At 38.0% G+C, this 17683-nt stretch overlaps 2 protein-coding genes, 1 long non-coding RNA gene and 1 pseudogene across 3 annotated transcripts; 2 read left to right on the forward strand and 2 right to left on the reverse strand.

Annotated features, from left to right (window-relative positions):
* Positions 1-626: 626 nt before the first annotated feature.
* G3PP4 (Major facilitator superfamily protein) lies at positions 627-4916 on the reverse strand. The gene is made up of 3 exons (XM_068448784.2): positions 3594-4916; positions 1887-2429; positions 627-1307 (listed from the first exon to the last, which is right to left on the reverse strand). The coding sequence occupies exons 1-3, from the start codon at positions 4618-4620 to the stop codon at positions 1273-1275; spliced, it is 1605 nt and encodes a 534-aa protein (XP_068304885.2). The 5' UTR covers positions 4621-4916; the 3' UTR covers positions 627-1272.
* Positions 4917-6670: 1754 nt separating this feature from the next.
* LOC148696420 (uncharacterized) lies at positions 6671-8028 on the reverse strand. Its single transcript, XR_015963825.1, has 2 exons — positions 7736-8028; positions 6671-7598 (listed from the first exon to the last, which is right to left on the reverse strand). It is a non-coding gene; the product is annotated as an uncharacterized LOC148696420 (long non-coding RNA).
* A 2334-nt stretch (positions 8029-10362) lies between these two features.
* On the forward strand, positions 10363-12535 carry LOC137710373 (large ribosomal subunit protein bL19cy). Its single transcript, XM_068449331.2, has 5 exons — positions 10363-10505; positions 10591-10965; positions 11365-11451; positions 11538-11671; positions 12300-12535. Exons 1-5 carry the CDS (start codon positions 10482-10484, stop codon positions 12406-12408), a joined length of 729 nt encoding a protein of 242 aa, XP_068305432.2. The 5' UTR covers positions 10363-10481; the 3' UTR covers positions 12409-12535.
* Positions 12536-14615: 2080 nt separating this feature from the next.
* Positions 14616-15574, forward strand: LOC148696421 (uncharacterized; annotated as a pseudogene).
* The last annotated feature ends 2109 nt before the right edge of the window (positions 15575-17683 follow it).

The raw sequence follows: 17683 nt of genomic DNA on the forward strand, positions 1-17683 counted from the left end.
GGCCTGGGAAGTGGTCCCGCCCAGACCGGGATGTGACAAGTTGACCTTTTACAAATGCGATATATTGATGGAGAACTAAAAACAGGTTTTTCGAATCATTGTAAAAATATATTTAAAATGGGGATCTCTTTTTGAAGGGTTTTTGTGTATGTAAATCACGTTTTACACTTTCCAAATTTATTCAACGACATTTTCCTCGTAACATTGAGATTCTAGAAGTAACCCTCGTCTATTTTTCCTTTTTTATTCAATCAATGTAGAATCGAACTCTTGTTGTAAGTGCGATATTTCTTTTCGAAAAATCTTCATATCGCTGGTTTTCTATGAGAAATGATAATCACGCATCGTTTTTCTCCTCCTACATACCTCTTTTCATTTTGGCCGTATCAAACAAAAACGACAGACAAATTAAACACGGGTGAGAAAAAAAATGTGGGTATCATATTCCCTTTTCTTTTACTCCCTTCAACCCTGTAATTTTTTGGTTACATCCAGCTTGTCAACTGAATTGATTCATTTGTTAATCACAATTATTCTACAAAAAAATCATATAAAACAATGTGACATACTTTACAGCATGCAATCATACCCTTTCACTGAAACATAAAAACTACAAAATACAAACATTATTAATAGCTCCATTTTATTTCCAACTCCTGCAAATGTAACACTCTCAACAAAATTTTCTACACTAACTTCTCCCCAGCAGCTCTACAGAGCTACATTATCAACGAATATGGAACCAAAGAAATGAAACTACGATTCGGGCAAATGTCGATTGGTATTAAACCAAAGTTGTAAACTTACAAACAGAAATGTTTTGAATCTTGACAGAAAGCTAAACAGCATCAGTGCCACCTAGTTGGATCGAGACAGTAAATCAAAATTGTCACACGAAAAAGAAGTCGAGAAAGAAAGAATTATATCTTAACCAATAGCCGTAAACACAATTCACCCGGTCCCTCAATGACAACAGACCTACTTGGGAGAGCGATTATCCAGAGTAGGGAAAATCTTAATATCGTTTATTAGTTTGCTTATATTACGGTCAATGAACCCTAAAATGACTGCTAAAAAGCTACTTCTGAAGGCATTCAGTTTTGACTATACTGATGCTTTGGCTTCGTTTTGTAGAATGTCCAAAAGAAAATTGCTTTTGAAGACCACAAAATGCGACTTACATGCTGAGCTTGAACTTACCAATGTAACGAAGATTGTTTTTCACGATTTCCAGCATACGATGAAGCTTCTTGAGGCTGTACTTTAGTATCATCATTGATCACTTAGAAGTGGCTGTGATGCAGGAGCTGCAGAAGGAAATAATACCAGTAAGTACAGTATGGAATGAAAATGTAATGGTCACTTTGGCAAGGACTGCACATAAGAATTCTAGTTACCCAAGAACGAATTTTTGACGTCTATGATCACCTGAATCAAGGCATGCATGAGAGGGTGTGTTAAGCATAACTTTATATACAATTTAGGCCTCTCTACAAATAACTTAAAGTATTGTGCTACATTAATTTAGGAAACGTTTTGTATTCATATTTCCCAAATATTAAGATAACTCTTCCGGGTGTGTTAAGCATAACTTTATATACTACTAAGATGACGGTTCCACTGACCAGGATGGTTCGATCATGGAATGGAAACTCATCTTTAAATATGACTAATTCTTGCGGAGGTTAGTTGGAGATTATCTAGAGTCAAAGGGTTTATTTTCCTTCAATCAATCATGATCTGGCCTTTTTCACAACATGGATGGAATTGATTACGCAGACCATCCAGTCATTCTATATTGTCAGTATTGGCTGAGGAAAGGAAGAAATGCAGGAAGTTCCTTTTAAGCAAATATTAAGGGAACAATGCAAAAAAGTAAGAATTACCTCCAAAACTTTGCTCACTGGATACAGGTACTGGTTTGCACATCTTCTCAGAAATTTCAGCTATAACCAAACGTGATAAAAGAAGCGTTGCAATAAGAGCACAAATCATTAACATCACAAATACTGCATCCCATCCCTTTGTTGAAAGGAAACCAGTAAGAAGAGGGCCAAAAGCTGCACCAACTGATCCTGTACCATCAATTATGGCGGTAACTGTTGCCAATGCTCGAGAATCCCCTCTAAGGGAGCTGTGCGTACCAAGGTCTGCAGAAACTGCAGTGGTGATAAGTGCATAGGGCCCATTAATAAACAAGCCAGCAACCATCATAAGTGCAATGTTGGCATTGTGTGAAATGCTGCCATATTTCCGATATAAAAGCATTGCCGGAATTGCAAAAGCCATGAAGCCTGCTGCTGTGGTAGCTCGAGCATTAAGTTTATCAGATATGTAGCCAGCAAGGATTCCACCAACTATGCCTCCCACATCGAACAAAGTGGAGAGATTTCCAGCAGATTTCACAGAAACATACTCTCCTCCTATTTCTGAAAAAGCATAAGAGGGAACAAGATGAGGAACAAAATATCAGATGCATGAACACAATTTAAAATAAATACCTCAAAAAAAAAAATAAATAAATAAATATGACTCTGCTGTCACTTCGCCAGTTCATGAACATTGTTGCAATGTGATATAACATTAGACAACAAAGAGTGATCAATTACCAACGGCAATGTAAAATAACAACGCTTACTAACAAGTAAGAACAGTGCGTGCGGATAAGGTTCTAATAGACATTACCATCGACAAAAGAACAGACGCACTCATGCATAGGATCAGCATAAATAACTAGGTACGCATGAGACCAGTATCCACATTAGCAGCCTCATCAAAAGACATGTTTCCTCTGTTGTTACTAGTACTCAAATAATGTTGGAAACCAGGTGAACCTCACGAAGATAAACTTTTGCAGGCTACTAGGACTCCTTATTAGAGTACATGTTTATTCTTTGCAAATCATCTGGAAATCATATAAAGGAATTGGTAAAAATTTCCCTCAAAAACCTATTACCATCTACAGGATGTTTACAGAGAAAATAGATTGGCCACTCTCTCTCTCTCTCTCTCTCTCTCTCGGAACTTGTATGAAACAAAAATCACAAGAAACATGAGAAATTTGTCAGACAAATACCCTCCCTCACTTGCAGCTCCATCCTACACATGGAAAGGCAAAGAAATACAGACGGAAAGAGGCATATAAGTGCAGCCTTGTCTGCACCTTTCAGAACAACAAAAAGGTGGAGAATGGCAATTGGAGGCTTCAAAACCCAAGTCCTGAAAAACATTCTATGCCATTTTAGGCAATTAGATAAGAAAATTAACACACGCAACTGCATAGATTAGAAAGATGGAGACATAAGTAACATTAACTCTATCAACTCATAAGGAAGTTTATTGTGCACTTGTAGTATAACAGAGAGGCCCTAGACCCCAAGCACCAATCTTCTGCCAACATGTTCTTGACTATAAAATTATAAATAACAACCCATGGATACTGCAACGTTTATAATCTTCTTGTTCCAGATTAAAATAATAAAAATAAAAAGGCAGAAGATATCTGAAAATGCAGATGGCATTCCCAAATCTTATAATTGTTACGTCATATCAGTCAATTCAGATTACATATAAAACCATGAATGTTATGTTACCTGTCTGACTTAGATAAAATGGTAGCCAGTACAGAAATGTGTAGGCCACAAGCTTTGAGAAGAAGAGGCACAACGCAAAAGGTATAACTCCTGGTATTGTACAAGCTTGAATAAGTCCAATACTAGTCCTACTCACAGACCCAATTCGGCGAACAGTTTTTGTTTCACCCTCGACAATGAATCCTTTTTTTATATTAGCTTCTTCGTCGTCGGCCGTTGCCTCCAAATTAGGAGCTGAATTTGGTGGGAAAGAAAATCCAATATCTTCAGGATAAGCAGCCAACAAGAAGAAAACGATTAGGCCTCCAACTGCTATAAAAGCACCTGGAACAATAAAGCACCAACCCCACCCATAATCCAGAACACTAGCAGCAAGAAGTGAACCACTTATATTCCCAACCGAAGTATGCGCATTCCATATGCCCATTATCAAACCCCTTTTACCCTTTCCAAACCAATTACCAATCACGGCAACAACCGAAGGCCAACCTGTTGCCTGGAACAACCCGGCAATCATTTGCATCCCAAGATAGTAACCAAACACATGGATATTCCAAAAGTATCCCATCCCAAACAGGGCAACAAAAATGCCACTCCCAATCATCCCGGTCGTCAAGAACAACCGGAGGTCCACTGTATCTCCCAAATGCCCAGCAACATACATTCCCAAAGAGTAACATGCAAGAAATGCAAGATCAATCTCCCCCAATTTCGACGTCCCATCGGTTCCATTGAAGGGGGCCCAACCCTTGTCCAACCTATAATTCTCATTGCCCTCAAACTCTCTCTTGACAAAGACTTTGCCAAACAAGGGGTCCAAGCCATTGCCTTTATTGGGGTCAGGATACAAAACACTTTTAACTATACTACTGGGTTTTCTAGATGCATGGTAACATGTATAAGCTATGAAAGTAACAAGCAAAATCACATATTTATATGTAGAAAGACTCCAGTCTTTGCCTCTAATGCTTCGAATCAGCAAAATCCCAGGTGGGATTCCTCTCATTGTATCAGAATTCTGAGACATTTTAACAATCCCACAAAAAACCAAAACCAAAATCAAAACAACCCAAAATTCTTCACAAGACCTTCATATGGCATTCATTTTTCATGTTCAAAAACTACCCAGAACGCAAAATTGCAGGTTTCATGTGTCAAAATATCAGAGCAAAAGTTTTAGAGAGGGAGAGAGAGTAGGATGAGCTTGTTGAATTGACGAAGAACTGAGGCCTTAAGAGGCCAAAGATTCAGGCTTGCATCCCTGAGAGGATGAGAGGGAAAGCGTAGAGGGCGGGGAGGCAGAGGGAGGACAAGTGGCGGGATATGAGTAATGGAATGGAACTGGTTTTGCTGTGCTTGGGCGCCACGTTTTCTTTCCATAGTGTGAGACTGTGACGATTGGTGACACAGTGGATGATGGAGTGTTTGTATTTGCTCGGCTGCGAGAAACGCGTGGCGGTTTCTGTTGGGTTTTGTGAAACATGAATCACGCATGTGTACAAAACTGCAAACAAATTTATAAACGGAACTTTAACAAAAAAAACTTTCATTATCTTCATTTTAACGAAAAATCATATTTTTATGTTAAAAATTCAATCTTTATACTATTTACTTTATCTTTTATTTTATCCTTATGGTTAAAACTCAAAGTTTTCAAACTATTTTCATTAATTTTCCAATTTATTTAAACTCTAAACTATCTCCAATAGTTGGGATAAATCTTAAACCGCTCAAATCATTTTTAATTAGGATAAACATGATATAAGTTTTTTTTTTAACAAACGATAGTATCTACTTATAATTTAGTTTATCAAAACTAGTCTCTCACCACGAGCTTACAAGCATGCGAGAGGCATTTTTGTATCACGGACGCTGCGCGCCCCCAAAGATGTGTTGCTTTAGATATTCTTATATTTCTTAAGTGATTACTGAAAATGAATAGGATCTCATTATTATGCCTAGGAGAACGACTTATATAAAAATAACTAACACAACATATTTTAAGTGGTGCGCAGCGCCCCTGATTAAAAAATGCCTCTCACATGTGCGTGAGCCCCAGTGGAGAGGCTAGTGAACATGAACGCTACGTGATGGCACACATATTCTTATATGACACGCATGCGTACTCGCTCACATGCTTATTTCTTATTGGAACTTAGACAAATATTGGACGTGGTTGTTGACAATTGGAATATTAACTAAACATTGATTAACGTACTTATTTTCTATTAGTGACATATCAAATAATTTGCATATTTAATTTAAAAATTAGTCTATCTAACAGTATTCTTCCGCACAAATATGAATAAAACTCTTAAACATTTGCTATTAAAAACTAACGTGCCAATCCGTGGTAATTAAATCCCTAATTATAATTGGTATACAGAGTACAATGCCTAGGTTCTTGTTATACTTGACGCTCTCTTGTCTTAGACCTGGTTTGGTACTGAGGTGATTCTGAAAAAAGTTGCTATCAAAAAAAACTGGGAGTTGTTTTTGTGTTTGGTAAACACTCAGCTTCATCTTTTTTTCACAGTTTTGAATGAAAAAAAGCCAAAAACAAGAAGCTGCAAAACCCAGATTTGAAAAACCGGCTTTTTTTCACATCTGTTTTACATAAAAGTTTACCAAACACTCTAATACTGCTTTTTTTTTTTCAAAAGCACTTTTACAAAAAAGTTTACCAAACACTCTGCTGCTTTATTTCACAGCTGCTTATTCTCACAGCACAGCAGAAGCAGCTTTTTTTCAAAGTACAGCAATACCAAACCAGCCCTTAATCCCACTCATCATTGTGACAGAGTCTGGTAATCTGCACACCATGGTCACCTCAGACCTTATTCGACGACAACGTCGAAGAAGTGGTCGTATCCTATCACCAAGGGCTAGTAATAAACAAATTTTTGGTTAGAAAGAAATCAAACTTCAAACCAACCCTACTGTTCGTTTAAAAAAACATAAAAAATGTGAACTAAAAATAGAAAAACGAACTGGTTATCAGGCAAATCCTTAAACTGCCCAAGAAAAGAATGTAAAAAAAAAAAAAATTCAAATTACCAGAAAACAGAAATGAGATGTTCTACAAAATCATAATTTCATCATTATTTCTTCAACTCAAGCAATTGGAACTGTATAGCCTAGCCCATACTGCAATAGCATGAATAATGAATGAGCTCCAGGACCATAAAATCCACCCTCTAATGTTGAACATTCTATACCTAACCCGAATTGGCACACCCATAATTATGTACTCACTCACTCCTCTAACTGCGTCAACTCTCCTATTCGCACAACCATATGAACAGATGATCCACCACCTGCTCGAACGAAGCCAATGCACTCACACTCTTCCCCATTTTATTTGCTCCGAATCACATCAGTCCAACCAGTTGTCCCATGTATTTCATCACATTCCTGACGCAGATCATGTGCCGACAGTCTATGTTCATCCCATGTTGTTGTATCGTATGCAGACTCGCGTCCGTTCAATCTCAAGCATCCTCTGCACTTCCAGAATGTCATTTCTTGCCATTTGGAAAACTAATCACAACCAAACTCATAAATTAGTAGCCTTCGAGAATATAACAAATAAACTAAAAACTTAAAAGCCAAGAAAATAAAAAGACCTATACCAAAATTAGAAGCACACAGCCAAATTGGTAAATATTAGTTTATAGATTTACAAAATATAAAGAGACCCAATTCCAGAACTAGAAGCACATAGCCAAGAAACTAAAAAGAAAAAAGACTCAATGGAGTGTGTGAAGAAACAACTCAACCCAGATACATAACCACATAAAGTAATCCAAAAAACCCAAAAGTCACACAAACTAGTCAAATTCTTTTTGGCAGAAAAGAAGAACATACAGTGGGAAACTCGTTGCTGGTGTAGCAAATAAGCATACAGGCCTTCCCCACAACCTCATCTCCCAGAGTCACACACTTGATGAACCTTGAAGAGCTTCAAGCCATTGGAAACTACGAAAATACTCAGAGAGCCGAAATCTACATAGAAAACGAAAAGAAAAGATTGGTTGTGGTTGGGTTGTTGGGATATGCACAATAGAATGATCTGGTAAAACTACAGGCTGCAAGATAAGATTCAAAAAATATTAAACCAAAAACCAGTATATAATTTTTACCAGTGTGAGATGATTCTTGGCAACTAAATAGAATCCAACGAAACTGAAATTCATTTTGGAGAAAGAGTAAGTCGTATCAATGTAAGATGAGTCTAACCGACGGGAGAGATCTGATGAAATTCAGAAGAAACTTCTAAAAACCACTCGGATGAGATGAGTCTGTGCAGAAAACGAAAGTGAGTTTGTTTACTTTTTGTATATATTGTGGGGGTTAAGTGATGATTTGAGGTCTTTAGAACGTGCGGTAAATGGCGGTTCCTTCTCTAGTATTGGCAACTGCTGCAACTGCTGTTCTGAGTGGAAGTGTGGAGAGTTTCTGTTCCATCTGGAGTGGTTTTCTTTTATTTTTTTTTTTAATATTATTTTTGTGTTTTTATATGGTGAAAATATTAGAGTGCAATGTAGTAGTTATAAGAAGATCAATCTAAGGGTTGACAATGAATTTTAAAGCGTGGATGTTTTCATCCGGTAGTCCAGAATGTCCATGGTTAAGATAGGCACATATGCGGAGCATTCCGCTTTTTGTAGATAATTTATTAATGTTGTGATATTATCGTTTTGACCCTATTTCTATGAGTAATTATACGTTAGCTTTGTGTGTGAAGTGAGAACATTCTTGGCATTTCGGAATGTTTCAGCATTTTGTCCTTCTCACTTTATATATATAGATAGATAAATTTAGTATCTTAAGTTTAATATTATTTTATAACCAATAATTATCTTTTTAATGATAAAAATTATAATAAAAATTAAATTTCTTCCTAATTATCTCTTTAATTATACTTTTTTTGTTCTTTTTTTTTTTTTGCTCTAAACCTCATTCATAGATTTTATTTTTAATTTTTATAATCAATCTAATTTTATTTATCTACGTATATGACAAATTCTTTTTTATAATCGATTCTATAAAAAAATTAATGTATCTTTTTTTATAGGTATACTATGTTTTTCTATCTTTAGGTTTAAAATAATTGTAAAAAAAATAAAGGTGGAGAACAGCTAATATTGGACTTAACCTAATAACCACGTTGATTTTTAGACCCAAATCTAAATGCCCCTTTCAATTATTTAGGTATAAATTATAATAAGCCTTTCAAAAATTTGAGCTCCTCCCAAAATTTGAAACCTATAGCATAAGCCCTAAACTTATCTCAAGAACATTCCAATACCATAAACCTAAAATGATTAACCACAAACCTCGACGTGCCTTCTAAAACCCTGGGTGCATTGTTACACCGGACTATCTCGGATTAGACTAGCTTCAGGGACTAAGTTGGACTGGCTTAGACTAGACTAAGTTGGACTAACTTAGTGAAGCGTTTGGTGCAGTGTTGGACTAACAAGCAGGATAATTAACAAACTCTAATATTATGTTATTTAATCCATAATTATTAATATTTTATTTTCATCCTATTTTTTTATCCCTCTATTCCTCCCTTACCGTCCCATTCTGTCCCTTTTTTTCTCCCTTTTTTCTCCCTTTTCCATTCCAATCTTTTCCTCCCCAGATTAAACCACTCGATTCCAGCCTCTCTCTCCTCCCTCCTTCTCGATTTCAGTCTGTATCTCTCTCTTCTCCCTTTCTCTATCTCTCTAGCTCTGCGCTAGTCGAATGGAACCCTCACGGCTCCTTTTTTTTTATGAGTTGCAAGTTTCTCGACGAGTTTTCCGATTAAACCTCGTTGGATTAGATGAGGTTTGCACCACTAACAAACTCTTCCCCATCTCTAGTCTCATATCCGAGCTTTGCATGCTCAAATTTGTCATGGATTAAAAAAAAACCCAAATTGGCCGAGACTTCCAGGCCATTTTTTGACCACCTCGAACCACCTTTTGGCCTTGATTCAGGTAGAATCATAATCCCCTCACTCCCATCTTCAATTTGGTATTTTATATGAAAATTGGTTGTGATAGTCCAATGGTTTTCGATGGTGAGTGGTCGAGGAGCAGGGCGAGGAGGAGAGAGGGGGAGAGAGGGGACAATCTTAGTTAGTCCCATGGTCTTCGAGGGGTCTCACTAAGACCAGCTAGTCCTTGATTTAGTCTAGGCAAGTGAGACTTAGTCTCATTAAACTTAGTCCCTGTCGGGAACAAACATGGGACTGGACTAACCCTTAGTCCTGTCCAGTCCAATACACTTTAGTGAGGGCAAACAAACGCCCCCTAAACTCTCAAAGTCAACTCGGGGCTCTAAGGGGCCTTACAAAATTCTAAAAGAAATAAGCTTGAGGACAATATGGTAATCTCTCATACCTTTTATTTAGTTATAGGCTCACTGGCAATAAAATTTGTAGCTTATTAAAATAATTAATTGATGTCATTTTGTACTACGGTCTAGTAGTATATTTCTTTCACTTGTAAGTGAGAGATTTTAGATTCGATTTTTACCAAAGGTGAATTTAAACCATATTATTGCTAGCCCATTGTGAGGCTAAATTCATCTCTCCTCTTACTGTAGATAATATCGTTTGTTCAAAAATAAATAAATAAATAAATTGGAGCGTCAATTACAATTCTTATTATAAAAAAATTAAAAAATAAAAAAAAACTTGATTGTCGTACGTGCAACGCACGTGATGAATAGATAGAACAGATAAGGCCACCTTTGTCCTCCTCTTCTACTTTCCTCTGCGTAGTAGACTCCATAGTTATACCAGTCCATCCCACTCACTCCCATGACCTCTACTCTCTAACTCTTTCTCTCTCTCCCCCTTTCCTCATTACCACAAACCCTAATTCCTGAATCATGGGCTCCAAAATTCTTCCACAGGTACTCTCTTTGACTGTCTGTACGTGCGTATGTGTGAATTGTAGCAATAATTTGGAGAGAAATTGATGAATTTATGGTTTTGCAGGCTCTGCTAACAATTCCACGAAACCCTAACCAATTCCCGCCAGTAAAGCTCGGGTTTTCAGCTGCCCTCTGTCGCCGCTCTTCCAATTGCTCTCGGGTTTCGCTCTCTAGGGTTTCATCGAGTTCAATTGGGTCCGTTTTCAGTCCCATTGTTTCTGCAATGTCGAAACGGAACTTTGTTGTGAGAGCCGAGCCGAGCTCTGAAGGTGAAACCGGAGCCACCGATAATGCCCAAGAGAACGAAGCAGCTGGAAGCGGGGAGGCCTCTGTGGCCGTGGTAGAATCTGAAGCAGAAGCACAAGCAGTGCTGGAGTCTGAACCCGAAGACCCAAAGCCGCCGAGAAAGTCTCGGGTTAAGCTCGGAGATATAATGGGGGTAATTTGTTCCCTTTTCTCTATTTTGCCGCCTTGCTTGGTTGATGTGAAAAGTGCAAATAATAAGTATGAAGAACTGAACATAATTTTGAAACCGAAACCGAAACCGAAATTATGTTTGGTGAAGTAATGTAGAAATGAAAATGACATCAAGGTTGTGTTGAGTTCTGATCTCAGCAGAAAATGCGTAATTAAATAAAGGGGATTGCCTGGAATGTAGATTTAAACACGGTATTTTCGGCTGGAATGTATATTTAAACACGGTTTTTTGAGGAAAGCTGAAACACTAACCTCCTTGTTACTGTAAACCTTTCTTAATTTATTAGTCATTTGTTTTTTTTGCCCTTCAACCGTATGGTAAGTGAGATTAATGTTGACCGGAATTCTTCTGTTTGGTTAGATATTAAATAAAAGGGCAGTTGAGGCGGCAGAGCAGGAAAGGCCAGTTCCGGACATTAGGACTGGAGATGTTGTGCAAATTAAACTGGTAACAGTGGTTCTGCTTTCTTTCTTCAGATTTATACCATACAACATTGAACCTGTTGTGATTCTTTTTATGTGTATGACTTACAGGAAGTTCCTGAAAATAAGAGAAGGTTGTCTATCTATAAAGGCATTGTCATTTCCAGACAAAATGCTGGTATTCACACAACTGTTCGCATTCGGAGGATTATTGCTGGCATAGGGGTTGAGATTGTGTTCCCGCTGTAAGTTTTCTTTTGTGTTCTGCATTTTGTGCTTGATTTTTATGCTGAATCTGAAGACATGATTCCCTGGATTCTGATGACATGACTCTGAAGAAGCTAACATGTAGAAATCTAGCTGGGATACTTATTGTCGCTGATGTTTATTTATTAAAAGATTTTCTAGAGTCTAATGTATTACAATCATACGTTTCCTTTCCTCGAAATTAAACAACTTGATCCGTCTTTGTAGTTGGGTGCATTGGTGATCAAAGCTTTTCAGAAACATGCATAACCTAGGAGGTTGTAATGCTTGGAGGGAAAAACGTTTATGCTAATTGTATTATTGGATTCTCTCATCCCAAACACCCCCAAATGGCTTTCTTTTTCTCTTTTTTCTTTCGACTTTTTGTACTTGATAATATATGCGAGAGAAGAAAAACCCCTTACTTTAGTAGAATATGCTAGAATTCAGTTTTGACTTCATGATGATGATGCTTAGGCTCGAATGAGTGTTAGATTGCTTACTGGTAATTTCTCCCCTTAAAGCCTTCCCTCGAGTTTTGAAATAATTCGAGCGTTATAATCATATCTTCCGTGAAGAATATATTTTATATGATATGTTTTTTATTTTTGTTGCTTGTTATTTCAGATACTCACCAAACATTAAGGAGCTAAAGGTACTGAGTCACAGGAAGGTCAGGAGGGCAAGGTTGTACTATTTGAGAGACAAGCTTCCAAGGCTATCGACTTTCAAATGAGAAATAGTACGCGGCTCTTCTTTGGTTGTTTTCGGTTTCAGAGTAGTCTCATGAAAACTGTCACATTGTAAAAAACTTATGTATCCAGGAATCCATTTAATGTGATATGTGTATCAGTTCTCCCCAATTTTTGTTGTATCTACTATAGCAATACTAGGTTGTTTTCGCCTTTTCGTTCTCATGCTGTTTCAGTTGATTAATTGGGAGGAAATCAGTGTTCTTTTGCATGTAAGTTATGTTTCCTTCCCTCCTGGACTTCTTCCCTAGCCTATGGAAACCTCTCGTGTTTGGAAATGGAGGTGATTTTCACATACCCTATCTAGCCATCGGATTGGAGAAATCAAATAGAATCAATGCACATGATTTAAAAGAGATTTGTGAGAAGCTAAAAGGAGTGTTTTATCATTTTCCATTTGGAAACTACTTACAACCTATGCCATGATCAGTTTAAAATTGAGTGCTAAAATTGATACTAGCAATTTGACATTAAATTATTAATAGTAAAAGTATAACGTGTAAAGTTTTTTGATCTAGTACTCCGGTTTAATGATATTTTTTTCCACTTGTAGATGAGAGTCTTAAAGTTCGAATTTTGTGATCGGTGAGTTCGTAATAGCCTTCCACCCTTTTTTGGTTTATGCCCGAATATGCATCCACTATTCAGACAGCGCAACTCTTCTAAATAAAAAAACGATTGGTATGTTTTCATGATTTTCACCCTTCGGTTTCGGATGGTCGGCCTTAAGGCTGTAATATTTATGAACTTATGTTCTGCCTTAAGGTTTTCAACTTTTTTTTTTTTTTTTTTTTTTTTTTTCCTGTCAAAAGATAGATTTTGTTAGATTAGATTTTTTTTTTTTTTAGTACATCGATATTTTTACACTAGGGGGATGGGGAGTTTGGCTACGCTACACAGTAGGCAACCTAATTTGGTATCGAATTCATTATCGACGAGATTCGAACTTAAAACCTCTCACTTCTAAGTGAAGAGGAATATCACTAGACCGTAGTACTGAATGGTTTGTTAGATTAGATGTTAGATTAGCCACTGATGGGGTTCGATCCTACGCCGTCATGCAAGGCTCAACTTCTTTTCACTACTATAATAAAGAGCCACTTGCGCCTTAAGGTTTTATTGACAATCCATAATTTGTTTAACATAAAAAAAATTAATGGAATTGAATGCCAATGATTAAATTGATTTGCAGAGGTAAATTTCAAGAACGACTTCAATTGATTTGAAAGGTGAGACATCAAAATGATGAGTTAGTCATATTCTAAGAACTGATAAAATCCTATTAAGGTAGGGGAATTGTTAGCTCTAAAATCAAAGTTTTAATCCCTAAAGAATTTCTTAATTTGTATGATTATAAATCTAGATAAGTTAATTATGCTAAGTCATTTTAACAATTGTAAACTTCATCCAAATTTTAAATTTACTTATCTTATCTAAATAGAGGGTGTACGTGACAATTAAAATATCACTTAATACTACGATCTAGTGGTATTCTTCTTTATTTATAAGTGAGAGTTCTCAGGTTCGACTATTGTCAAAGATGAATTTCAACTACATTATTACAAACCCATCATGAGGCTAAGTCCACCTCATCTTTTATCGTTTGTTCAAAAAAAGAATCGAATAAGACCAGTATAAGTTTGGCACAAAGGTTGTATCAGGCTTTCTCTACCCCGTGAGAGCCCTCCATAATGAGTGTTTTTCTTTCCCCCATGAGAGTCTGTTTTATAATCATTCCCTTAATCCCCTCACCAAATCCCTTCAAACCTTTATTAATCCCAACCAACCCATTCCATTCTCTCTCCCTCGTGAGAGTCTATTTTCACTTCCTTAATCCCCTTCGTCCAACCTTTATTATGCCCAACCAACCTATCCCACCGAAATTCATATTCAATCCCACCTGTCAATTTCCCCTTTCCAATCCCTTCGCTGTCCAATTAGGTTTGCATCTAGTAGTACCCAATCAACCTCACCCTTAAAACCCTAATCTTTGAATCTGGATCTACGCGTTGTGGGTCTGGACTGCAGAGATAAGGGGAGGGGTCCACTGAACCTTATAACTCCAGAGGGAAGTACCAGGAACACAGCATATCTCGAGAAGGTCAGATCGGAAGGATATGACATAAGGAATCAAAATAAATACCCCAACCTACTTCGAATGAGCACTTACCCCCAACCACCCAAGGTATTCATGGCAATTAAGGAAAGCCCAACTACCAGAGTACCTAACAGAGTAGAGAATAAATGTTTTAAACCTCCAATGAACAAGTACTTACAATCATTTTTTCCTCTTGTGGTCCTACTGTTTTTACAAAAAGATTCACCACTCTGTGAGGCGAAAAGGAAAATCAAGGGTTATTCGTACAACAAGTATCAAAGCAAGCAAACCGTTTACTTGTCATATGTACTCATGCAAACAATCCATCCAAGTCAGCAAAGTTAGGGATTGATTGCGAATCCAGAGGTTGAGGAACTTGTGGTTCGTTTTGAAAGATCCATAGAGTTGGCAATTATGGAAAATGGGGTCAAACTAGTGAGGAAGGCTCTGGTCAACAGAAATCTCAACAAATGGGGGGTTAGAAATATTCTCCGCACTACGTGGAAGAAAATGGGGGACATAGAAATTAAATGGGTTCGGGAGAATACGTTTATCGTTATTGTGCATGATGAAAGTACGGCAACAAAAATCCTTAATCAAGTGCCTTAGTCATGAGGCAAAATTTCTCTGTTCAAAGATGGTCACCAGAACTCGCTTTGGAGGAAATACAGTTGGAGCTTGTTCTTTTCTGGGTCCAGATACATGGGGTTCCGCTATACCTATGCTCGGAAGTAAATGTCAAGTAACTTGTAAGGAAAATTAGGGAATTCCTGGATCTTGAAAACCTGTCTACTACATGGGGCTTCCTTGGAGTTAAAGTATTAGTGAACACGCTAAATCCTCTAATCACTGGTTGCTGGCTACCAAGAGATAATAACGATGATACTTGGATTGAGTTCCGCTATGAAAGACTCCAAAATTTCTGTTACCGATGCGGTAGAATTGGGCACTCGAATAATGAGTGCTCTTTTGAACCCACGAAAAGGGGTGCTGCAGGGTATGGAGATTGGACCAGAATGATGCCAATTCGACAGACGACAGAAACTCAATGATTCTTAGCTCGCAGTTCGAGTGATCCTAGGCGGGCAAGAGTTCGAAGAAGTGGAGTAAAGTCATTCGCCCAGAGGCAAGACGAGAATAGGGCTGGGGAGAGGGGATATAAACTGAAAGCTCGACTATGCCTTCTCCCACAATAGAGACAAGTGGAAGGAAGACAAGTCAGAAAAGATGGCACATAATAGAGAGACGAATGGAAGGTACATCGTTCAACCCCGCCCAATGGGTTTGAATGAAAGCAACTCTTAAATAAACCACCAGATGATAGTGGATTATGGGCCATTGGGCTTCCCAAACACTCACACTATGGACCTATATAGAAGGCAAGCCCGAATCCTGACGATCTGGATTGAGGAGATCCTATATGAGATTAACTCTTAACCATTGGGGGTGTCTTAGATGGGAGACCATTTACAGCTCTTGCAAGCCTCAAGGGGAAAGGAAGTGATAAGCAAGGTGAGTCATTTGAAGATTTCATCCCATATACCAATGGCATATAGTGGAAATCAGAGAGCACAGCAAGAATGCAACCCCAACCTTGTGGGGATTTGTGAGGCAGTAACTCCAAAAGAGGGGCGAATGCCTGTGAGATGGACTTAGCATTTACTCAATCCCCGCAAAAAAATAAAAAAATAAAAAATAAAAAGCAAACAAATAGAGGGATCTGAAAATATCATTGAAAGGAAAATGAAAGCGGCGGAAAAATTAAGGAAAATGAGTGTAAGGAAAAGATGCTTGATGATGGAACGAGCAATCTATGCGGAGGAGGAGTTGCAGGAGATCCCAGTGGAGTACCAAGACATGTGGGATTATATGGAGGCAATAACAGAAGAGGAGAAGAAGGCAATGAGCATTACGAAAGAGGGAAGTTCTTCCCAAGGCGGTGGCAGATGGCCTTCAACAGCTGTACGGTCATTATGATAACCCTGTTTTGGAACTATTGTGGTCTTGGGTCGGACACGGTAGTTTAGGCCCTTCATAGGCTAATAAGGAAGTATAGGCCCTCTATGATCTTTCTATCAGAAACAAAGATGAAAGATCATAGAACTAATGGTGTTAGAGAAGACCGATCAGTTACTCGGCTGGCTACAATGTTGCTCCAATTGGGACGACTGGATGTTTGAGTTTATGGTGGGATGAATCAGTTGAGGTGGACATGGTGGATTCATCAAAATATTTCATTGATGCCTAATGTATAGTTATGGAATCACAGCATGCTTTCCGACTAACGGGGGTTTATGGCACCTTCTACAGAGCATAGAGTGCAGCTTTCTGGCAAGGTATGATCAATGACTTCTACCCATCTACCACCCCTTGGATTTGCGGAGGTGATTTCAACAATTTTCTGTGGGATTGGGAAAAGTCGGGATGAGCGAAGGTCCGACACAACATGTATAAATACCTGGGGGAATTCATGAACATTATGGAATTAATGGATCTGGAGTTTAACAGCCCCAAATTTAGTTGGAGGAGACATCACAACGGTTAAGTTGTTGAGGCTCGATTGGATTGTAACTTAGTAAATAAGGAGTGGTTGGATTTGTGGCCCAATACCATTGTTACTCATGGTACTGTATTGTGTTCGAACCATAGCTCGATTATAGTCTAAGGTGAGCCTAGTTGTGGAAAGGGTAAAAGACCATTCATGTTTAAAGCTTACTTGTCCAAAGAGATTAAATGCAAAGAAATTGTGAGGAATTGCTGGGAAATGCACTACTTGGGAGATAACATGGATAGATAAAACAAAAGAGTGAATGATTGTCGTTCAAAATTAATCGGTTAGAGCAGGAAAAAATTCAAGCTCAGGGGGCGGCAGATTGAGGAAAAGTTGACACACCTTGGGAAATTGTAAGAAGACTGGGGAAAGGATAAAAAGCAGATTGAGGATCTATCACTGGTGGTGGATACGTTGTAGAGGCAGGAGGAAAGCTTTTGGCAACAAAGATCGAGAGTGAAATGGCTTCAAGAGGGAGATGCAACACACTAACTTCTTCCATCAATCCACCTTGCAGAGGCGAATGAGGAATAAAATGCTCAAAATTAAAGAGGAAAATGAGAAGTGTATTAAATGTCCTAGGAGAGTGAAGGAAACTATTGACAAACAC

This window comes from Pyrus communis, chromosome 6, assembly GCF_041283825.1.
Source record: "Pyrus communis isolate YQ-2024b chromosome 6, ASM4128382v1, whole genome shotgun sequence".
In the NCBI taxonomy this organism is placed as follows: domain Eukaryota; kingdom Viridiplantae; phylum Streptophyta; class Magnoliopsida; order Rosales; family Rosaceae; genus Pyrus; species Pyrus communis.